Below are 24,854 nucleotides of genomic sequence, written 5' to 3'. Positions count from 1 at the left end.
AGGTTTGCACCCCTAGTAGTGGATTTATTATCAGTTCCTGTCATACACACTCTCAGCAGTAACACACACTTACACGTTCTAAACTTCTAATTATAAAACTCTTGCCTCGGATACCAATACCACGATCTTTTCATTTTCCCACAACGGATACACAAGGACAAGACAAGGACGCTACTTAGCGTATACACACCACTCTGTACTTAGAACATAAAAGGCAGTCATGGAGATTCAGAGCAGCGAACAGTCAAGAAATGTCTTAGGATTGACCGCAGAACCACACACACACACCCACACACACACACTCTCTCTCTGGCTTGTTAAATCGCCACATTGGGCTTCCAATTAAATTTTATTTTCAGCTTAGCAAGACCAGAAATAACGTATACATTTAAAACGATAAGTGTATGCCATAAAGCGCGACACTGGTGAGCTTCATTCATGCTTTATATACATATACATTCTGTTCTTCTGTAAACTGACTTCAGTGAGACCCTTTAATTTTACTGAGTTAAATATTATGGTCTGCTTTCCTGTTTCTTAAAAAGGACACAGTGTATTGACTTAATATGAAAGGAACACAGTACAAAAGGTCCACTGCCAAAAAAAAAAAAATCCAATTTTTTTTTCTACATTTCAAAATGTAGTTTTTTTTTTTTTTTTTTTTTTTTTTTAAATCAGCCTCAGAATCGAAGACACATCACCATTATTACAGAACATTTCATTTATCTTTCCTTGCATATTTTACAAAATTGTCACAGTGAGCTTTTCATTATCAATATCATTAAATCATCTATTTTATCTCGTTATTGTAAATGATAGAACTAGCTTATTATTTTGTATATTATATTTACATGAAAAAATGTAATGTTCTTCCTGAACACACCTATGCAAAATGAACTAGATTTTATTCTAGGCAAAAATAATTTTATACAGTATTATAATAAGAAAAGTTTGCATGTAAACCTTTTCTGAAACGAGCGATTTATTCCCCCAAGGACCTTATGTTTACTGTAAAACCCTGTATATACGTGCAAAAAACCTGCAAAACTTACAGACACTAAAGAGATCCAGACCTCTGTGTCTTTATAGCCAGTTACAGCCACGTCAATGCATATGTATGTATGAACTTGGCGAATTGAATTCAGAAAATGCAGTGGAAGACTGAACAAAGCGCATCTTGGCAGCTGAAGGACAGTAGTTAAAAGTCATTTCCATAAAGAAATCTAGTCAAATGCTTACTCAGCATCAGACAAGGCAAACTGCCAACCAGAGTACAAGCTTTGGCTGTTAGTCTTGGAGAAACTGTCTCGAAGCCCGGATACAGCAAAGAAACCATTTTTTGGTGTTGTGTAGTGAATATTTACGTTTACATTTAGTCATGAGGCAAAAAGTCTTATCCAGAGTAACTTGCAAATTGTTGAAACAGCTGTAACAAAGTTCTTTGAGAATTTCTAAGGATTCATGACCTAGAATACTTACTGGTTTAAGCAAGTTCTGGAGTGACCTAGTTCTTAACAAAAAGGATAATTTCGAGCCTAAGTGTGGAGCCAATTAATATATAAACAGGAAAACGAAGAACAATCGAAACAAAAAGTAAAGGCAGAGAAAAACAACAGAAAGTACGCAAGGCAATATCTGGTGTCTTACATATTGTCTGAAAAAGTAGGTCATTAGATTTTTTTTTCCCCCCAGAAAGAATGGAAACACAGGACTATTCAGACTTGACTTGGGGAATATTTTTCAACCACTGAGCTCTCAGAACACCTTATGAGCATGAAAAGGACATGCTGAGTGCACTGAGGTTGAGTTGGTCACCAGGTGTGTAGTTCTGGACCAACGAAAATAGATGCGGTGCCTTACGGCTTGAGGCTTAGAATGTGAAGATAAGCATTCTGGATTAAGGGCGATACATGAAGAACCTTTCAGAGGTTATGAACCAGGTTAGCAGCAGAATTCTGAATGCAGTGTGGAGAAGATAAACGAGAGGGAGTCTAGCGATTAGTTGCATTAGTCATATCTAGAAAACTCTGAACAGCTTCTGTAGGAACGGTTGTATTCTTCTGGTGGTCAATGTAATGCAAAGAAGTTCCTTGTGAAGCTCTACATGAAGATTTGTAGGTGTCTTTAACGGCTGGAGGTCAGGGCAGTAAGAGGCTAGATGAGACAGTTCCTCTTGACCAATCCCGTCCACTCCTGCAGTCACTCCTGACCAATCCCGTCCACTCCTGCAGTCACTCCTCACCAATCCCGTCCACTCCTGCAGTCACTCCTGACCAATCCCGTCCACTGCTGCAGTCACTCTTGACCAATCCTGCCCACTTCTGAAGACACTCTTGACACCAGAATGTTTACCTAATCCCATCTACTCCCACTGAAATTCAGAAATTCCACAGAAACCAATCCCTTCAGCTCCTGCAGACGTTTGACCAACTGCACCCCCGCAACGCAGAAACTTTGACCACGTCCGCATGCTCCCACAAAAGATTTGACCAATCCCGCCTGCTCCCATACAAAGTTTGGCCAATCACACCCACTCGGTCTGTTTGTAGCTGCCCTTAACTTAACCATAAAACACTGGGTGAGCAACCTGCCCAATTCGACACCCCCCATGCTAATGAACATGGCCGTTGTCCTGGGAACTTCTACGCTGGTAGGATCGATCCTACAGCTATGATGAAAACAAGGTTAGAATACAGATCCTGTTACCTGTGTCAGCAAGACTGAAGTGCTGGTTGGTGATTGGTCTGATTTTGTTTGCTAGTATCGTTTGCTCTGTGCTAATGTACTGTGAAATCTTACACTGCAAATGTCCCTATCCCTATCTGGCTTTTCTACTTTCTTCACCATATCCATTCATTCTTTCCTCTGTTCCTCCTGATTTCGCAGTGCCTGTCTTTCCCAAGCTCTCCATGCTTTCATTCATGGTCTTTTCTGTTCTCTAGCCCTTGTCATCTCTTCTTCTTCTTTACGGTACGGTCGGTATCCAGCAAGTGTTGATCCTCCTAGAGACTGGTCCTGAAGCTGTGTGTGTTTGGCTGCTTGCTCGTTTTGTCTTGTTTACCTCTTGTGCGATAATAAGAGCATACAGATATCCGTCTGCTAACGAGAGACTACCAGTTCCAGAGAATTTGACAGTCTGCATCATATCAAAGTGATATTTTCCCAGTCTCTCTCTCTTTCTCTCTTTTTTTGGCGTCATACTCTCCTTTGTTGTTGGTTCAAGTGAAAATCCGCCATGTTGGGCTGATTCCTATTGGCTTTTGCATGTGTGCCTTAGGGGGCCATCTGTTTGTTGTTTCTGCAACACTACAGCTCATTTCAGTGGGAATTTCTATGTTTCCGTGAATCAACCTGTGATTGGTCTTTCAACTCGGATTGTTTTGTGTAAATGATGTGCATGTTTATAGTAATGTCTACAAATAGTAGACTATTTGTAGACATTAGATTCATAATGCTGGATTTTGCTTTGATTTAATTCGCAGAAGGTAAGAAAACAGTGTCTGGTTTTGTTTTGACTGTGTTTTAAACAATACTCCATTAGCCATTGTAGCTTTTACACTACAGTACTGCTTATTCATTGACATCCTATTCTAAAAATATACACTCAGAAGTTTTCCCAGAAATGAACATCTCCCAGTGTTCCTGTTTTTTTGATTATTTACATTGTTCTTGTACAGGTACAATCAAAGATCCAGTTCATTATAATTGATTTTTTTCACTATCTGTAAATTTCAAATAGTTTTTAGAATGACTAAAACAAATGGACTAGTTTTCAGCAGAACGCGTTATATTTTATGTGACACCATTCAAACGCACACTGTAATGCATGTGTGGACAAGCAGTTAAGGTTTAGTGCCTGAAAGCTACTTAATTATATTAGACTGGAGCTGAAGTACTGTAATTACCTGAGATTTTGCTGAGTCATGTGTTTTCAATCCTTACTCAGTCCATCCAAATTCACAAAAGAGCTAAATGCATTAGTGATGCACCAAAATTCCTGGCCAGAACCGAAAACAAAATGTGAGCTGCAGCTACGCTGTACATTTCTCATAGACGTGTCTCTGAAAAATAAAGTCAACTAGACACGGTGTAACGTGGTTGAATATGCTCGACAACATAAACGCTTATTCCTCCAAGGCAAGTAATTGTTATTTTTGAAGGGGTGCATGGCATTGCTGTGCTAGCAGGTACTTTCCTTTTTGCTTCTGTTGTTTTTGTGTATTGTGAATATTGTGCGGCGTATCAAACCTGTAGTGCAGAAGTGCTTACACACAGCCAACATTTTCACCATTGACCTGACAGTGTTTTTAAGCACCTCATGATTTTCATTACCATTACAAATATTTCTAAGGTCTTAGACTTGACACTGTGTTGTATCACCAATACTCCATAACCCTTTTTATGCATCATCCCTCATTTCCTCATTTCTCCCTTCATCTCAGCTCCCTTGACGTCTCTGGGACCGACGTTGGGACTCCAAAAGTCCAGCTCTCTGGAGAGTTTGCAGACAGCCATGGAGGAAGCCAGTAAGAGCAGCGTTCCCTTCCACCGGCCTGCCGGTCCTATGGTACGCGGCCGTGGTTGCAACATGAGCTTCCGGCAGGCCATCGACAAGTCCTACGACGGACCCTCGGAGCCTGAGGACGGTAAGAACAAGACAAATTCGGTTACGCTGTTGACATCTGTGGATTAGGGTTTTCTGGGTCTCTTAGAAGTCAAAGAGTCTGGATTTTTTAAGGTTATAACACAAGCCCAGTCATTTTACAATGCTTTGCAGAAGTTTTCACCACCCAGTTTGAATGGGCAGATTGATTTTAGCACTGAACCTGGCAGCCTTTATCTATCACAAATGAATGATTTAATGACTGGGCTTCGGTAATACCAAATATGGTTCTGCTTTTTAGAAATAAAACCTGATTTTTCATGATGAATGGCTTCATTAGTTAATGAATTACCAGGTCAGCAAAAATCAGCTGTAAAATAATTTGTCAAATGAGTTGTGTCATAAATCATACCAGGAACGCAACACAAGCAAATGGTTTTGTTTATACTTGCATTTTTAAAATGAGTGCAATAATAATTCAGTAATAACTCATTAATGAAAAGTCCATGTGTGCTGAATATTAACTACCACGGATTTAGACAAGAATGTACCAAGTCGTGCCAGACATATGGTTATCGTTAGCATAAGTGCATACCAAGCTAACAATTTTAGCCATTTCTCAGACATGAGCTGGAAGCGTTCACATCATTTGAGACTGCAAACCTTCAAAAACAACTCTAACACTTTTGGACGTATCTATATACCGCATATGCACTGAAATATCTTTGATTGATTACTGAAATTTAGTAAAGCATAAAATTTCTGAGCAAAAGGAACGAAGAGAAAAGGAGACATATTAATGTAACATTAACATAACATATTGTGTAATATACCAGACACTTAAGGAAGAAATACAGACATGTCCAAATGTATGAGCCAAGAATTTGCTCCAAATTAGTTAGACTTGTATGTCATCGTGTCAAATCCCAGTCCAAAAGCCAGAACCTGAACCTGATGATCTCTCCTGTTCCTTTACCTCCATTTTGGTCTCTTTATATAGCTAAGAGAGACACAAGAACTGTCCTGTTTCCCCAATTTTTTAGCCAGTGTGCGATTTCCATGGGCTTTTAAGATTATGACTTGTCCCAATAACAACAAGCCCAATAAACAAACCCAATAAACTCTTGCCCAAATTCTTTAACACATGAAGATATAATGATAGAGCTGTGATTAAAGAGACTGACTACATTCTGCGTAGTTTACGTCATCAACCGGCGCAATCCGGGTTTATTCATAAAACGCATGCGTAAATGCAAACTTTCTTCAAAGTGAGCTTGAGGTAATAGGGAAATTTGTTCTGTCCGTTAGCATGTTTCGTTTACGTTTCAACATCACCACTACTGTATGTGTAGCTGTGCCACGGGTTTGGCGTCATCCAATTCTGTCGTCCTATTGGTGGATTTTAGAAGAGCTTTGTAGCAGTAGAGATTTTAATTAAAAAAAAAAAAAATTTCTAACACTGACAGAACTTCGTTGTAGGCCGCCATTGGTCGCAACAGCACTGAATTGGCCGCACGTCAAATTATACGTTATAAGATCACTGATCTCAACTCACGACCAAAGCATTTTTCTGAGAAAGCAAAATCATTCAGCATCTGAATCCAGCTGTTAATACCTGTTTATATGTGTTTAGATTACTCCGAGGACAGCTCGGGCAGGGACACTCCAGTCAGCGGGTCCTCGCGCCAAGAACTGGAGGACGGAGGCAAAGAGAAAAAGAAGAAGACCAAAAAGAAGAAGGAGAAGAAGCCCAAGACCAAGAAGAAGGATGATGCTGATGACCCAGACAAGAAGACGAAGAAGAAGGGTTTTGGACTCTTGAGGTAGGAAGACCTCGGCTTCTCTTCATACGTCATGCTTCATAAATCTCTTTCCTCCATGTTTCCTCCATGCACAGATTTGTTTGTAGAAACTATTTCACCAGGCTCATACTTTCTCCTGTGGATAACAATCTGTTAAGATTCTGTTAAGATTGTTATCCATATTTCATCATATTTTCAAGCAAATTATACGAACATCTGGAGAAGGGCCTAGAAACCTGTGTGTAACTTTCATTAAGATGTTTGTGATAATGTTCCTGGTTTTTGGAACGTTTGGTTCAACATTTGGTTTTCTACACATGTCTACAAATCAAATCGGGAAAGAATGCCTTTGTTGTTTTTAATGTGAGCTAAATTTCTTGGGGGTGAAGGAAACCCTGTCATATTTTTCATGTCTGAATAAGCCGAGTCTGGGTGCAGAACATTTCCCAGAATTATTATTATTATTATTTTTTTTTTTAGAAACATGAAGCATCATGAAAAGGCCACACTCCCTTCAGGTTGCTATTTAATACAAACACACACAGTGGCATTGCGTTACACGCCAAGCTGACACTGATGATTTATAACTGTCATTCAATGGACTGTAAAAATAATTTTTTATCATCAGCTTGTCCTGATAAGTTATCTTCATCATCTTGACTTGAAGAAACTGTACCAAAGCACCATACGCTGATTACTGTTTTATTCCAGACTGAGTGGAAGCTGTTACTCTAAAAGAAAACTTCAATCCTCCAAGCAGAGTTTCGTAAAGCCTTTTAGTTTGGCTTATATTCCACTGATTCTTGAAGATTGTTGCTTCATAGATGCATGTGTGTTGGTCTGGGAAAACGCTTCACATGATGAAACACTGACGTTTTCTTCTGTACAGTGTATACACCATGTAGTGGCCAAAAGTTTGTGCACCCCTGACCATCACACTCATATGTGGTGTTGTTGAACATCCCATTCCAGATTTTTTCCCCTTTGCAGTTAAAATAAGCTCCACTCTTCTGGGAAGCTTTCCACTAGATGTTGGAGCGTGGCTGTGGGGATTTGTGTTCATTCAGCTACAAGAGCATTAGTGAGGTCAGGAGCTGGTGTTGGGTAAGGAGTCTCCAGTTCCGGTTCAAAGGTGTTCAGTGGGGTTGAGGTCAGGGCTCTGTGCAGGACACTCGAGTTCTTCCACTCCAACCTTCACACACCATGTCTTCATGGAGCTCGCTTTGTGCACAGGGGCATCGTCATGCTGGAACAGGTTTGAGCCTCTTAGTTCCAGTGAAGGGAAACTGTAACGCTACTGCACACAAAGACATTCTATACAATTGTGTGCTTCTGACTCTGTGGCAGCAGTTTGAAGAAGAACCTCATATGGGTGTGATGGTCAGGTGTCCACAAAATTTACTATATACTGTATATTATAGACAGAACAACAGAATTTTGTTCAAACCTGATTTTTGATCTGATGAGTTTTCCCAAACCTCCACACAGTTAACAGTTGATATAACCATGTCAGCCACAATAGCTGCTCTCTTCTTTCCCCTGCGCAGTTCAGTGCTTTTTAATCATTTTCTCTCTTCCACTGTACCTCGAGTGTTCCAGAAAATTTGAAATCAATTACAAATGAATTCCAGGTTTAAAGGAAGCACTGATTTGACATCGTTTTAAAGAAAATCTGAAAGAAATAGCCTTGGTGTTGACCTAAGGGCAGAAGCAATGTGGAATAGTGCTTGGATAAGATTAGTGAGGGCCCCCTGGCGCAGCTGCACACTGAGGCCCAGCAGTAATTATTGAACCACAGTAATTAAAGGCATGCAAAGATGTGTGGCGTCCACAGGACTAGCAACTCAGAGCTTTCATTCTGATTGTTTGATTGTCTGACCATCCTGTAATTTGAATATCAACTTTTGGAAGATCAATCAAGAAATGACGAGTGTGTTACGGAGAGGACAGATCTCCCCCCTGAGATCGGAGCCAGACACATGTATTCCTGTTTCCTTTTTCTTTACGGAAGAACCTGCCGGGAACATTTAATAACTCCAGCCAGCTGTTTCATTTCCAACTCGAAACATTTCCTTCCTTCCTAAGATGGCTTTTCCGATCGGGTGTCTTGTTATCAAGCGTAAAATAGAACGTAATTAACCATAATGCAGTGCGGTAATCGTAATCGTAATCTCAATCACAATGTTGCTTGATGTATTATTTTTTTTTTAATAAAAGACGGCAAATGGAAAGCATATGAGACTAATTCCTGGCCCTGTGAGAGACGCTGAGTAATGATGCAGCACAACAAACTGGAAGTGATCATTTAGTTTCTTCCTCTTTAAACGAGTGCAAAGGATTTGTTTACGGGCCGCTGAAGTAGGACTTTGAAGAAAATTCGCAGGTTGTTCCGTGGTGAAAATTAGAGGCTGCCTTTAGAAAATAGAATACAAACTCCATCCCCACGATACGTGCTTGTTTACTCAAACCTGCATTACATCTTTTATAGCAGAGTCGAAAAAAAATCTGCAGTTTTATTATCTTGTTTTTATGAACCAAAGTAACACAACTGATGCAAAATCATTTCACACTTATATAAGGCTAAAAATGGTTTTTATAGACAACTTAGCAGGTGATATCAGTGGTCTTGTTCTATAGATACACTTAATTAGTTATTCTAGACAGTCACAGTGGCTTAACCAGCCTTTCAGTCTTCATTCATACCGAATGAAGTGCCTCTAGAGCTTGTAGCACTTTAATTCCATCTCGGTTATCAAGCAGTGCCATCACGAGTGGCATGAAATTGAAGATATTTTCAAAAAGGTTAAAAGAATAATATCAGATTTCTCAGTTCAAGCTTTTTAAACTCCAGCCAGCATTGTGAAACACATCTACACACTGAACCTCTCAACAAATCCGTCCATCTCAACTGCTTTCTACATCACAGATTGGAGGAAAACCAATTCCCACTTGACCTCAAGCCGGTTAGTGCAGCCGTTCCGCTCCTACTCAGGCATCGGGGCTTAGATTAGAAAGCTTGTTTACACGCAGGCTGCAGAATTTGACAGTAATCTCTGATATGCTAAAATGCTCATACTTTAATTTACTTAATTTAGCTTCTTCCTGTGAGTTAGCATTATTTCATTATTACTGTGAACTTTCTGACCTTCTGGCAGTGCACTGTAAATTATTTATTGTAAACTTTACAGTTAGTTACTAGCAAGTTTAGTATATTACAGAAAATGTTGTATTAGACCATACGTCTTATTTTGCTATAATTTTACAGCGATTATTATTTCAGTGGAACTTTACAGCAGTTATGTCTTATTTCGCTGTAACTTTACAGCAGTTGTGTATTATTTCGCTGTAACTTTATGGCAGTTGTGTATTATTTCGCTGTAACTTTATGGCAGTTGTGTATTATTTCAGTGGAACTTTACGGCAGTTGTGTATTATTTCAGTGGAACTTTATGGCAGTTGTGTATTATTTCGCTGTAACTTTACGGCAGTTGTGTATTATTTCGCTGTAACTTTACGGCAGTTGTGTATTATTTCAGTGGAACTTTACGGCAGTTGTGTATTATTTCGCTGTAACTTTATGGCAGTTGTGTATTATTTCGCTGTAACTTTACGGCAGTTGTGTATTATTTCGCTGTAACTTTACGGCAGTTGTGTATTATTTCGCTGTAACTTTACGGCAGTTGTGTATTATTTCGCTGTAACTTTACGGCAGTTGTGTATTATTTCAGTGGAACTTTACGGCAGTTGTGTATTATTTCGCTGTAACTTTACGGCAGTTGTGTATTATTTCGCTGTAACTTTACAGCAGTTGTGTATTATTTCGCTGTAACTTTACGTCAGTTGTGTATTATTTCACTGTAACTTTACGGCAGTTGTGTATTATTTCGCTGTAACTTTACGGCAGTTGTGTATTATTTCGCTGTAACTTTACGGCAGTTGTGTATTATTTCGCTGTAACTTTACGGCAGTTGTGTATTATTTCAGTGGAACTTTACGGCAGTTGTGTATTATTTCGCTGTAACTTTACGGCAGTTGTGTATTATTTCGCTGTAACTTTACGGCAGTTGTGTATTATTTCGCTGTAACTTTATGGCAGTTGTGTATTATTTCAGTGGAACTTTATGGCAGTTGTGTATTATTTCGCTGTAACTTTATGGCAGTTGTGTATTATTTCGCTGTAACTTTATGGCAGTTGTGTATTATTTCAGTGGAACTTTACGGCAGTTGTGTATTATTTCGCTGTAACTTTACGGCAGTTGTGTATTATTTCGCTGTAACTTTACGGCAGTTGTGTATTATTTCGCTGTAACTTTATGGCAGTTGTGTATTATTTCAGTGGAACTTTATGGCAGTTGTGTATTATTTCGCTGTAACTTTATGGCAGTTGTGTATTATTTCGCTGTAACTTTATGGCAGTTGTGTATTATTTCGCTGTAACTTTACGGCAGTTGTGTATTATTTCAGTGGAACTTTACGGCAGTTGTGTATTATTTCGCTGTAACTTTACGGCAGTTGTGTATTATTTCGCTGTAACTTTACGGCAGTTGTGTATTATTTCGCTGTAACTTTACGGCAGTTGTGTATTATTTCAGTGGAACTTTATGGCAGTTGTGTATTATTTCGCTGTAACTTTATGGCAGTTGTGTATTATTTCGCTGTAACTTTATGGCAGTTGTGTATTATTTCGCTGTAACTTTATGGCAGTTGTGTATTATTTCGCTGTAACTTTATGGCAGTTGTGTATTATTTCGCTGTAACTTTACGGCAGTTGTGTATTATTTCAGTGGAACTTTATGGCAGTTGTGTATTATTTCGCTGTAACTTTACGGCAGTTGTGTATTATTTCGCTGTAACTTTACGGCAGTTGTGTATTATTTCGCTGTAACTTTACGGCAGTTGTGTATTATTTCGCTCTAACTTTATGGCAGTTGTGTATTATTTGGCTGTAACTTTATGGCAGTTATGTCTTATTTGGCTGTAACTTTATGGCAGTTGTGTATTATTTGGCTGTAACTTTATGGCAGTTATGTCTTATTTGGCTGTAACTTTATGGCAGTTGTGTATTATTTGGCTGTAACTTTATGGCAGTTGTGTATTATTTGGCTGTAACTTTACGGCAGTTGTGTCTTATTTGGCTGTAACTTTACGGCAGTTGAGTATTATTTCACTGTAACTTTACGGCAGTTATTTTTTATTTTGCTATAACTTTACAGTGGTCGTGTATTATTTCGCTGTAAGTTTACAGCAGTTGTGTATTATGAGATATTCAGATATTCAGTCCACTGATGTGCGCTAGTTTTTTGTGGTAAAATTAGTTTTTCACTCCGCCTGCTAGGGTTTTCTTGTTAGCAGTGTTAGCTTTCCGCAGAGAGACATAAACAGCAGGACTGGTCAGTAATTCAGTGCTACACAGCTCATAAAAACACTAATAACTGCTGGATTAGCAGCAGCCATGTGTGAGTGATTATATCTCCCCGACCTGTACAGCACTGAGCCTGCCGTAATGTTTCCTCTCGTCACAGAGAAGTAATCACGCAGATAGCATCTGAAGGTGAATGAGGTCTGTGTAGAAACTGTTGGATTAGGACAAATGACTCTCTTGCACTTTCAAACATATGGTAATGTGTGTTTGTTGCACTTTAGTGGCCCTTACAGAAAAGTCACGGGAATAATCACGATTCGTGTGCGAAACTTTCACACGTAGTGCATGTGTTTCCATTCATTTTTACAGGTTTTTTTTGCTCACGTTTCATTTACGTTTACGTGATTTTTACATGATTCATTTCTCATTTAACTTTGTGATTTATTAGTTTTCACAAGTTAACTTTTTACTTCTTTAGTTTAGTTTCACATGATTTTTTTTGCACAATTTATTTACTTCCATATTTTTTGTATGATTCATATTTCAAATTTTTTTTTACATGATTCAATTATTTTTGCTATTTGTTTATTTTCTCATGATTCCCAATTGATGATTTATTTTTATTTTAATTAATTTTTTATATGTGATTTTTACACGTGAGTCTTTTCTACATGTAGAGCATGTAGTATAATTTTGCTTATGTGATTTTCTCATTTATTATTTTCATGTGTTCTCGCATTGTTCACGTCGTCACATTCCCCAGTTTCACACGTGAAATTTCAGGCATAATGTTGAAATGCACATTTATAAGTTTTTTTCCCACAAACATGATTCACATAATAACATTTTAAAACCTTACGATCACGGACAAAACGGATCACAGATATGTGATTTGTCTGTAAAAAGTGGACACTGCAGTTAAAATGCATGCTCTAGCAAGAAAATGAGAAATGTGTATACACATTATGTTCTTGAAATGAGAAGCGCTGAGGTAGAAACAGCACATTTTAGTGTTTTGCATGTAAATACTGTCCGTTTTGCATATGTTTACAGGCACTCGCTTCATATCTGCTCGGGATTTTTTTCCCCATTTGAGCATGAAATTATAAAATCGTTAATGCTATCATGCTGAAGCCTAGCCAAGACCGATTATTAAAGCATATTTTTCCAATTTCCCCCCTCAGTACTGTTATGATTTCCTCATTTATTTGCGTGGACGTGTTCTGTCAATCAAGCGCTGTCAGTTTTCTTTAAAAAAAAAAAAAAATGCATATTCAGATTATTCTGATTCAAGACATGCGCAATCATAAATATTTATGAGCCCGGGCTCACCTAATTGGTCATGGCGGTCTCTGTCTGTAGTGTTTGTTTGTCGGGGACGGCTTCATCTGAGCTTTACGTTTGACACTTACTGAATGTGACGCACTTTTTAAAGCCTTTAAAAGAAGTAGCACTTGTCAGTCACTTCATTTAAAAAAAAATATAAAAAATACCCAAACTGTTGTAGCAAACTTTGGAGGATTTAATGAGCTTCAGATAGTTGCACTGTGTCTTCGTGTATTGCATCATAGGAAAGAGGAAGTGGACATAAAATGGCGGATTTTCTTTTCTTTCCTTTTCTTTTTTTTTTTTTTTTTAAAAACTACATCTTGTCCTAACACTGTTTCTCTCACTTTAACACTTGGCAGGTTTATTTTAGGCTCGGCTATACTTATACGTTCATTATATTAACAAGGATTTCACAGGTTCGGTGTTTAAAATCTCAGGACTGCTAGAGAGCTCTTTGTTAGGTCCTCGGAAAACGGGTTTAATTCTTAATTCTCGGCTGTTTAGGTACTGAATTCGTGGCACCTTTCAGTAACAACATAAAGTAACAAAATAATAACTGTTGATAAACTGAACAAGTGTTTATAGCTGTTATAACGTATGTAACAGGAACTAGCTTGTCTCGTGGACATTCCGTAACATTAAATGTAACTATAAACGTATAAAAAATATGATGTTATTGTTTAATAAATAAAAAAATTGTAATCACTGGCAAATTGGAGTGGTAGCAGAAACATCGCTTCATCGCTTCACTGATTATTTTTTTTATAAAAGCACAAAACCGAGTTTAGTAGAACACTACCATATTATTGTTAGTTTTTCTTATTTCTAGTTTAATAAAAAAAAGAAAAGAAATGACGTACTGTAACTTCAGTTGCTAGATATCGCGGGAGTCGGATAAAACACTGGTTTCTGTCTGCGCTGTAACGCGTCGTTTATAAACGTGTTTCACGAATGTCCTTTATTTTTCCCTTTGCTGCGAGTGCATCATGTTACAAGCTCAAACTAAGAAATTTCAACGTTTCACAATGTTATTTTTATGTCTTTCATTTCCTCGGAGTGTTTACTGGGTTTAAATCGACACGCGTGAATTCGCTTCCTGTTCTTCCTGCTTTATCCACTCCGTAATTCCCAACCACGCCAAACAGCAGACTTCACAGCCGTGAATGGACTCGTGTGGCCTTTCTGTAGTAAAGGTTAACTCCTGTAAGTCTTCTCCCACATCTCACACACACACACACACACACACACACACACACACACACACACACACACACACACGAGAAACACGTTCAGCTTTGCCTTTATCACAAGCTGGAAAAGAATCCTCTCTTTTCCACCCATGTTCTTCTTTTCCTTCCTCACACTTTCCTTCAGAAATCTCACACACTGCACATAAATGACCATAAACATGAACAATGCTAAAAATCCATTCTGTAAAATGACAAAAATAATTACATAAATTGTTTGTTAAAAAAGAACATTAATCATGTTAAAAAAAAAAAAAAAAAAAAAAAAATCAAAAAATCGTGAAAAGAAAGAGAAATAACTATGTGGAAAATAAATGAATTGTAAAAAAAAAATTTAATAAAATAAATAAATAAAAAACATAACATAAATGAATTGTGGAAATGAATTAATTGGAAAAAAAAAAATCACGTAAACAAATTAATCATGAAAATAAATACAAAAAAATAATTGTGACAAATTAAAAGAAATATCATGAAAATAAATGAATTAAAACCTGCACTACATGAGAAAAATGTGTAAAACTTAACACAAAGTTTACAAACCACATGTTTAAAATTCACATATGGATCATGTGATTATTTTTAGGTGTGTGTGTGTGTGTGTGTGTGTGTGTGTGTGTGTGTGTGTGTGTGTGTGTGTACAAGGCTAATCAGTAGTATAATATACATATTCCACTGTTTCCTATGTAAATATTATCGATTGTACTTTATTATTGACGTTACTTCACTTTCCCCGCTTGAGAGCTCGACTCTGCCAGAGGGCGTGTGTGTGTGTGTGTGTGTGTGTGTGTGTGTGTGTGTGTAGAGTACATTATTAATATTAATTTGTAAATGGTTCAGGCCTTGGCTGTAATCCCAGCGCCATTTGGTTAATGAAAACCATTTTTTAACTTGTGTCATATGGCTAATGTTAATCTCTTACAGGAAATCCAAGCATTTTCTGCTTTAGGCTTCAGACCAAAGTTTAATTTTTCGAATACTTAACCTTTAAAAACAGGGAAAACAACAACAGACTTGGATTGCATCCCGACTTTCTACTTGTTTAATCAGGGGATTTTTTTTTTCTTTTTTTCCTTCAGCTAATTATTTGTCATTTATTTCCCTTCATATTTCCCAGCAGACATGACGACCTGCAGATCTTTGGTCTGTAAATACAGAAAAAATATTAAATTCATAAATATGACACTATTAGAAAATTTACAGTATTGTCCCTTTAGTCCAAAAGAACACTGCAGTAGAAACCATCTTCATTTTTTTTATGGATTAAAAAAATAGCCATATCCTTTAAACCACGATCATCTTATTTTATTAATTCAAGAAATGAAAGTAGTGAATTAAAAACATAAGAGCCCACATCTCTCTCACACACACACACACACACACACACTGCGATTTGTTATTCCATAAACTCGATTTAGTATCTCGTAGCTGCATTAAGTTGGAGCACGATATATACAAATCCAATGCAAAATGATATGTGCTGGATCAAGTGCTATTTTATTTATAGCAAGGGTAGATGCCATATTGTTAAATTAGACTAGACTACAAGTCAATGTTTATCACTGTATTAGTGTTTTAATTTTTTTATTTAAAATTCTTTCTTACTTTTATGTCACATTGCAATTCGACAGCAAACAAGAAACAATATCTGCATCTTCAGTCTGCATTTTCTATCCCCTGATTGTTTTCAGGCTTACAGGCAAGTTTTTAAACGTGGTAGTCTGAGGCGTGAACTCGGAGACGCAGGTGATTTTAAATAATCTGAATATGAAGGAACCTGACTCTGAATGCGGAACCTGACTCTGAATACGCTGAACTTTCCTTGCACAGATATTTATGTAACCTTTGGACAAGTCGTCAACTCTATGGTAACACTGGTCTGTTTGAATGCAATTCCAATCTACAAATGATAAACTCATTCTCACTTTGAGAGACAGATATCTATCTATCTATCTATCTATCTATCCATCTATCTATAATGCTAGAGTCAGTAAAACAGATTGTTGTGAAAGCTTGACACATGCTGTCCACATGCGTAAGGATGATCGACATGCGTATCCTTCTCTATCGTGGCGTCCGTGCCATCAGTGAATTCTGATTAATGTGCACTTGATTGGAAATGACGTCGCAAGCATCTGGGATTGATGTCTCAGTCAAGCTTTCTAACAGGTCTCCCTCGTTGTAGTTACGGTCGAACTTGTGATCATGACGGACGTGTCAGCTAATGATTTTTACATTTAAATTGATTCATTTAGCAGAGAATGTCAGGATTGAATTCATTTATAACAAAATGGTATTCCAAGGTGGCGACATAAAGGGTTTGTCCATTTGAAAGAACTCTTAAAGGTTTCTATTTCACAATCACTGAACCCCATAACCATCCTGAGAATTCCTCAAGAACCTTTTTTCTGGTTACGGTAGTCAACATCCTGTGAACAGGAAGGCCTCAATGGCAGCTTTTTCCCCCAAAACACCTGGTGATTACCATAAAACCTCATATACACACGCACTCCAATTTCTACTGCAGACAAGTGACTTGTAAAAGGACTATTATAGATCACCAACACCTTCCCTCAAACCCTGAAGAACCTTGGAACCGTATGCGAAAGAGAAACCATCTACGTAGAATTTTTAAAGGTTCTTTAGGGTTCTAGTTTGTACCTACGCTGCATTCGACTAAAGGTCCGACTACGTAAAACCAAAGAAAACGCCTCCTCAGGTGGGAGACTTCAGGACAGGCTTCTCAACCCTGAGTTCAGCAAGCGACGTCAAATCAACATGGCCGCTCAGCAGTAAACACAGCAGCACGTCTTACCTTTAAAAGAATATATAGCATGTGACTATACAGTTTACCATTTGAGGGGGTAAATATACGTCACGTATTACAGTTAGCTGGCTAGCTTGTTGCTAACTGAAGACAAGCATGTAGGCGTCCATGTTTTTTTCCACTCGAATGTGCGCAGGTCTAAAATTGACGTAATTTCATTGGAATTAACTTTCCACTTCCGAGGTTAGTCGAATGTCTAAAACCCAGAATGATTGTGATAAAGTAATATTTATGCTCTGTTTGTTTCTTTAGAAATGGAAGCTAAAATTCGTTCAGCTGGGGGAAAAAACGTATCCGATTTCTTCACCTGTCTCTAAAGGCCTGGATTTAGCGGGATTATCCTCCGCGCTGCACTTTCAAGCCTAATTATTGTTTTTTGCATTTAATCCCCAGCTTTTTTGCTCGCTCATTCCATTCGCACTCTTCATTGTGTCCGCTAAGTATCTACTTTTCTCTCCTGAATTGTCTTCCTCGCCATCCTTAAGAAGTTCAGCCCCAGTTCTCAGACGTGTTTAAGTCCTTGGAGGTCTTAGCTGAAAATACGGCGCAATCTTAATATAAATAAATAAAGATAAGGTTTCTGCAGCGAGATTAGCCGTTCTCTCCGCAGTAGTGCTTATGATTTCTTCTTAAGCTACTTATTTTATTTTTTTTTTTTTGCCGTCTCATGCCTGGGGAATGTCGTGCTTTTCCTCTTACTTTAGATTTCTTTTCCTTCACTGAAATTCAGATGGGGCTCATAACAAAAAGCGCTTTGAGAACGCTCTCTGTGCTATAGGCTTTATCCTGCTTTGCTGTGTATGACTTTGTGAGTGGATAAACTAGACGTGTGTGTGTGTGTGTGTGTGTGTGTGTGTGTGTGCCAGAATGCTTTAATTAGATTTTTTTTTGTCCTTGGCACTGCACACATTAGGGTTTAGAAAAAGATGCCCACTGTTGTTCTGTACAAATTTAAGCTCAAATAAATTCCTTTATTTTTTATTTATTCATTTTTTTTTTTTTTTTTTGCTAATGAGTATTGCTTTTTTTTTTTTTATTCGTTATGTCTGTAATCTTCTTTGGCTTTCACTAGACACAACACATCCACACAACTGACTAGGTTGTATTGCTCTCACTGTTCATTATTTGCTCCCAATTACGCTAAAAATGGCTGCAGAAATACGCAGGAGGAGTTTTTCTCTGGACTGGACTGGAGAAGAGCATTAATTCACATCAATCAGTCAAACTGCATCTGCCTCAGTATCCTTCTGTTTTTCTTTTCTTTTTTTCTATTTATGTATATTTTTAAAAAATATTCTGCTAGCTTCTAATTAAGGACTCATAAATTCGGTTCACAGTGAATCCACGAAGGTTGCGTTGTCAGAATGGTTTTTGGATCAGACTGATTAGATTAAAGATCAGACTCGTTAACGATGAAAGTAATTTTCATTATTATGTATAGAATTAATAGAAATTATTTTTTTTCTTGTATTAGAGAGATCATGTGGAGAGAGTGTGTTCCTCTCAGGTTTTTGTCCCACGCGATGTTTTACACTCATCACTTGGAAAGAGTTTCTCTTAGCGATGAGGTATCACTGCATCACGCTAACGTTTCTCTCTCCACATGCGAGAGACTCGGGGAGACGGCGCGAGCGTGGCTTTGTGCTCTGCGACAGCTCTAGCTAATTAAAGTGATCCCGTTAAACCCAACACAGCAGTGAGAGAGGAAGACTGTAATATACACACATAATGATCAGCTTAGCGTCAGCGGCTCCGCTTCCTCTGGATGTGTCTGCGGGAACGTTTGGGCGGGGGAAGGGTGTTGCTTTTGGCAGTACAATTCCCACCGATAACATCGCTGAACTCGGAAAATTACAGCTAGCTTGTAGCTTCCTGAAAAAAAGCGTGCTACGTTAATTAAAGCAGGATTTTTATTCAGGAGCGACTTCGGGTTGGACAGATGGCTGTGTTTTTATGCTAACAGCAATCCAGTGATCTTAAAGAACTCCTACAGCACCAGCTAACCCTTTATTAACAATCCCATTGTAGCCCATTAGCTCAGTTGGATTAGCATGCCATACTTCCCAGGGCCACATACCTCGACCCAATAATGCTAGCAATGCTAACGAGCGTGCGTTCTTATCTGATCTCAGAACATGAAAATGAAGTGATTTAATAATAACGTTAACATCCTCCTTATGCTAACACGGCTAGCTATGAGTGCAGCCTTCGTTAGCTTGTACCTCATATTCTGAGAACTGCACTTCTTATTAATAGTTAATAATAATAAAAAAAAAAACATTTCGTGGATATTATTTTGAATTTTTAATAATCGATCAAAATGCCTCAAAGTCTCAAATCTTGGCAAAGTGCAACATTGAAAGCCATATAAAGTTATTCAGCTAATTTTTATCAGATTTTTCCTTTTATATATCTGTCTTTATTAATATTCAAAATGTCATGTAAGAATAAAGTTTGGAAGCAGATTCGTCAAACGATGAAACAGGAAATTTAGCTAAGAAATAGTTAATAATGTTGGAAATTTTGAAATCATTTTGAAAATGTGCGTAACTTCAAGTAAAAGTGTAATTACGATATTAATCTAAATAAATTCTCGTTAGATAAGTAGTAGAAGTAGAACTTCAAGTTTTTCACTCAAAGTAGAAAAGTATAAATTCTTACATTTACTTAAGTATGAAAGGAAAATCACACACTGATTTTATTACTGACGGTAAATTAGTTCCTCTTCCACCAAGGAACATTAGCTAAGGCTAGCTAACAACAGCGTTATTCCTCAGATGCTAGCTAGCTGATGATACAAACTAGCTAAAGCTAGCTAGATTACAGTGATGGGTCTTAGGTCTCATTCTCGCAGCAACGTCTGTTAAAGTTTAGATTTGTTTGGAATTTAGATCTGAAGCTGTCTGATGCTAAAAAGTCCCCAGTATATGATTATAGAAATGTTTGAAAATGTAGTCAAAAAAGTCCAATTTTTCTTTTTAATTTTTGGAATTTTGAGATCAGATCACAGAAAGTTGATGGAAAATATTTAAGCTAGCGTTCCGGTTCTGTGTGGAAGCGTACTACAAAACGTTCCTTATTAGAACAGTTTAGAAAGAACAGGAACTCTAAAGGAACTAAAGAGTGTACTGCCATGCATACAAACACATTTTTATGAAATTTTATTTCTCAAATATGACATCATCATTTTTCATTTTTCATGTTAGGGTTAGGCATCTCGTCAGACATCTCCAGATCTGGACGAGTTTCCGAGTGGAAGACATTTAGAAAAACAAGAACCTTTCAGGAACCATTTTAACAGTTAGCTTTTCTATAGTCTCATAATTTAGCTGGAAAACACAGTTATATTTTCCAATTTTTGTGTTAAAACAATGCTAGAAGCGTTTTGGTTCTAAAAAAGTATTTACGAACGAGACAGAGCTAGCATGCTAGTCGATTCTGTAGCTGCTTAGATGCTGACAAACGGAACAGGACGTCCAACCTGATAATTAATGGACCCTTCTAGCTTGAAGCAATATGCTAGCATCATTTCCTGGGTTATTGACCATCACATTTCTCAGAATGACTTCTTTCTGGTTTGATTTTGATACGGTAATGATGTGCGGAGGCTTTCGCTAGAGCGTGACCAATGAATATGGTGTGAAATCTTTGCACATGGACCAACCGGTGAACCAGAAACCTTTTTTTTTTTTTTTTTTAACTACTTTTATTCACATTTCATTGCAATTCCTGTCATCACTTGCTCCTGTAACTAACTGTAAACACCCACCTTCCTCTTTCTTCCTATTCTTCCTCTCGTTCTGTCTCTCTCATACTGTGCACTCCTTTCCTTTCGCTTGCATCAGAACGAGGACGCTAACTGATGTGCGCGTCACTATAACAGCTGTTCGTGAAAAAAGAATATTAATAATAAAAAGAAAAACCAAAAACTGGGAAATCAGACTGGATTTTTTCAATCGGTCATCCTTGGTTTTATAGACAGCGTTCTGAGGAAACTTGGAGGAAAATTTTTGATTTTGTTTTGTCTGGGGTTGAGGAATGTTCCAGTGTGTTGTCCTGTTCTTATCACTCTTTACTTTTTTTTTTTTTCTAGATTTGGCAAAAAGAACAAAACCAAAGGAAAGTTGGGATCGCTGAGCGAAGAGGAGCTCAATAAGAGCGAATCAGAAATGTTGTAAGTTGAAAAACAATCCTGTTATCAGAGAAATTCAATTTTATTACCCAATTATTAAAGAATTTGTATTTTACAGAACGGAAACGGACATGGCAGCTCCGTCCCGTGGCCACCTGCCCGACGTAGAAGACGACGATTTCGACCCGAACTACGCTCGCATCAACACCTTCAGAGATCCGCCCCCTCCTAGCCACGCCTCCTATCCAAACCACATACCCTCTCCTCATTATGTCCCACCCACAGGCCCCGCCTACAACATGCCTCCGACCAATGAGGACCCACGGGAAGGACTTTACGCCAAAGTCAACAAGATAAAGCCTCGCTCGCAACCAGCACCCGAGAGGTAAAGCTTTAAAAACGTACATATTCAACACAATGGGGTGTGCTGACGTTTTCATTAATCAAAGAACAACGTGTACTTTTTGTCTGTTTATAGTTACATTTAACATTGTAGAAAACAAGTTAGTTCCTGTTCTCCCTTACGTTATAGCAGCTATAAACTGTTGTTCCTTCACATCTCTGTTTTCTCGCTCTTGAAGTTAATATGATGAAGAAAAAATGAAGCTTGTTGTTACCAAAAAAATACTAAAGCGTAAACTCCTCTGACACTGGAGACTCCTTCCATAAAGGTTTAAATAAACGTCTCCTGATCATATCAAAGATTTTTTTAATCTGTTTATGTGGATCGTCCCTTGTACAAGAATGAGGTGTTGCTATGGAAACGATAATGTATCAGAACAAGCACGTTATTATAAACCTTAAAGCCGGAGCTACTGTCAGAGCTGCTGTTACAGTAAATTAATCAACGACTTCTGACCAATCAGAATCCAGAACAGTGCTGTGTGCACAGTTTTGGGAAAAGAAAAAAAAAAAAAAAAGAGGCATATTTGTATTTTCTTAATTACATTTTACAGTTTCTCTTTTGTTTAGAACAGCTCAGAGTTAAGGTGGTTCGTGGGTTGGCTAAATTTTTAAAAACTTATTACGCTAAATCAGTTCGGTTGTGTGTTTCCTTCTGGTAATTATACTCCGGTTTGGTGTGTGTGAGTGTAATAAACACATGACCTGCTGTCCGTAATCCCTGCTTCCTGTGAGTGCACTCGAGCGGCTCGGAGTGTGAGAGCGTTTTGGTTTTTTTTTCCAGTCCAGCCCGTGTGATGTGGAGAGGGTTGTTTAGGGGTGAGTGCTCTCGCCAGACGCACCCATTGATTTGTCGTCTGGTCTTAATTATCCGTGAGTGTGGCTGTTTTTATTCCAGCATTAATCTGCTATCGATTCCTATGAGCTGATCACACACACACACACACACACACACACACACACTAACTTCCACTGTGCAATACAAACAACAATCAACGATCATTCGAAAAAAAAAAACCTGCAAAAAAATTGTATTATCTGTTAAAAGACTGCGTCTGATTGGTCACGAGGTCCTTCTAGTACGTTATCGTTTCTATAGTAACGGCTCGTTCGCAGGGATTTGTACGGCAGACGCTTCACGTAACCTAAAGAAACGTGCTGTTATTTAACAAAGACAAATCGTTGCTATGGTGACGTGTTCTGTAAGGAGACGTTTGTTTATAATTGATGGAAGGAGTCTCCAGTGTCGGGTAAAGCCGCACGTTTTTCCGACATCTTCAGGACAGAGAAGTTACGCTTTTTTTTTTTTTTTTTTTTTTTTTGGTGGTTTCTCAGTCACATGACAAGCTGCGTTTTATTTTTTTTTCGTATTATTTAACTTCAGGTGAGGGAAGTGCGTCACCTCACACACAGCTGCTATGACGTAAGTGAGAACGTGCTTCGTGGACGTTCTGCGTCATTCAGTGTGACTGTAAACAGATAAAAAAGCAGGACGTTCTTTAATAACTAAATAAAAACTGTAATCGCAGGTGAATTTCTGTGGTGTAAGAGGAATAAAACACTGCAGGATGTGCTGTTCAGGGCGCTAACACTGTCTCCGCTTCATCACACCGCACTGTCCTTCATTAGTTTCCTGCTTCTTTCGTTCCGTGTGTATTTAATTTATTCAGTTACTGGGTTTGTTTATATGGGAACTCATCACTGTATAATTCCAGTCTGCTTGATGCTGCACACACACACACACACACACACACACCCTGATATCAGCATTTAATCAGTATTACACAAAAAAAACCCACAAGTACACAATACACTATACAAACACACACACACACCCTGATATCAGCATTTAATCAGCATTACACAAAAGACCCCACAAATACACAATACACCACACACACACACACACACACACACACACATTAAACTCCCTGATGTAACCAATTGGCCGTAAACACGCCATTAGAGTTTAACTATCACTTTGTGTTTTCTGTAAATCAACACATTGGGGAAATGGCTTCCCTGAACCAGAGCGGCGACAACGTGTGTGTGTGTGTGTGTGTGTGAGAGAGAGAGAGAGAGAGAGATAGTAGGATATGGTCAATTAACCACAAAGTAACAGCATGGCTCTGTCTCTCTCTCTCTCTGTGTCTCTCTCTCTCTCTCTCTCTGTGTCTCTCTCTCTCTCTCTCCCTCCAAGTGCTGATGTCTCATCTTCTTTAGAATGAAGCTTAATTACTGTGCCTCCTTCCTCAACCTGTCTCTCTCTCTCTCTCTCTCCCTCTCTCCCCCATCTGTTTCTGTCTGTTGCTGTCTCTTCTCTCTATCCCTCTCCCCATCCCTTGCTATTCTTTCTGAATCTTTCTCTCTAGTTTGTGTGTGTCTGTCTCTTCATCTTTCTCTCTTTCTACCTCTTCCTCTTTTTTCTCTCTCTCTCTATTTCTTCATATCTGTCTGTCGCTCTCTCTATCTTTATCTCGCTCTGCCTCTCTCTCGCTATCCTTCCTAATATTTTTCTCTCTCAGGTGTAGATGGCATTTGTTCTCTCTCTCTCCCTCTCTCTCTCTCTCTCTCCCTCTCTTTTATACATAATATAAGTCACACTGAGGGGAAAAAAAAGAGCAGAAACACAAACAGCAGTTCATTTAATATGTTTTTTTTTACATATATATATGAACCTTGCTCTGCTGTAGCCGTTTTAATTCACGGAAGAACAGATGCGAGGAAAAGTCTTTCACGTTGCCTCAGATATCGGGTCCGAGTCAGGAGCACATGGTTCTATTAATCAGTCTAATGGACCTCCGGATGCTCACTACAGCCAATTTGAATTCTTTGCCGCAGCTTCTCTTGGCTTTTCTCCCGTTTAATTTGGTTAGATCTTCTCGCAGAGTGGATTGGTGAAGCTGCTGTAGATGCCGTTTGGTCCTTTTGTTTGCTGAAGCTGCTTTAGATGCTAATGGATCCGTTTTTGGTTGAATGAGGGGGAAATGAGGTTCAGTTGTTGATTTAACAGCTCAATCTGTTCTAGATGGAGCTGGTGTCATTTTTTTTTTCTCTTGGTGAATGAAATTTCTTCCACTTCCATTAGTTTCAGATTTGGTGAAACCCTTCTAGAGGTGGATTGTTCCATTTCCAGTTCTTCAGGGTGAA

At 38.3% G+C, this 24,854-nt stretch overlaps 1 protein-coding gene across 5 annotated transcripts in view; it reads left to right on the top strand.

The window, feature by feature from the left end:
* Positions 1 to 24,854, top strand: part of pard3ba (par-3 family cell polarity regulator beta a) — a 123,617-nt gene that overhangs the window by 75,896 nt on the left and 22,867 nt on the right. For all 5 annotated transcript variants that reach the window (XM_053230000.1, XM_034300163.2, XM_053230002.1 and 2 more), the window contains 4 exons: positions 4,443 to 4,646; positions 6,237 to 6,426; positions 21,264 to 21,344; positions 21,421 to 21,687. In XM_053230000.1, the coding sequence (XP_053085975.1) occupies positions 4,443 to 4,646; positions 6,237 to 6,426; positions 21,264 to 21,344; positions 21,421 to 21,687 (742 nt within the window). The remainder of the gene's footprint in view (positions 1 to 4,442; positions 4,647 to 6,236; positions 6,427 to 21,263; positions 21,345 to 21,420; positions 21,688 to 24,854) is intronic.

This window comes from Pangasianodon hypophthalmus, chromosome 26 (assembly GCF_027358585.1).
Source record: "Pangasianodon hypophthalmus isolate fPanHyp1 chromosome 26, fPanHyp1.pri, whole genome shotgun sequence".
NCBI lineage: Eukaryota > Metazoa > Chordata > Actinopteri > Siluriformes > Pangasiidae > Pangasianodon > Pangasianodon hypophthalmus.
The sequence above is the reverse complement of the archived record's forward strand: the minus strand, read 5'-3'. Positions and strand labels throughout refer to the sequence as shown.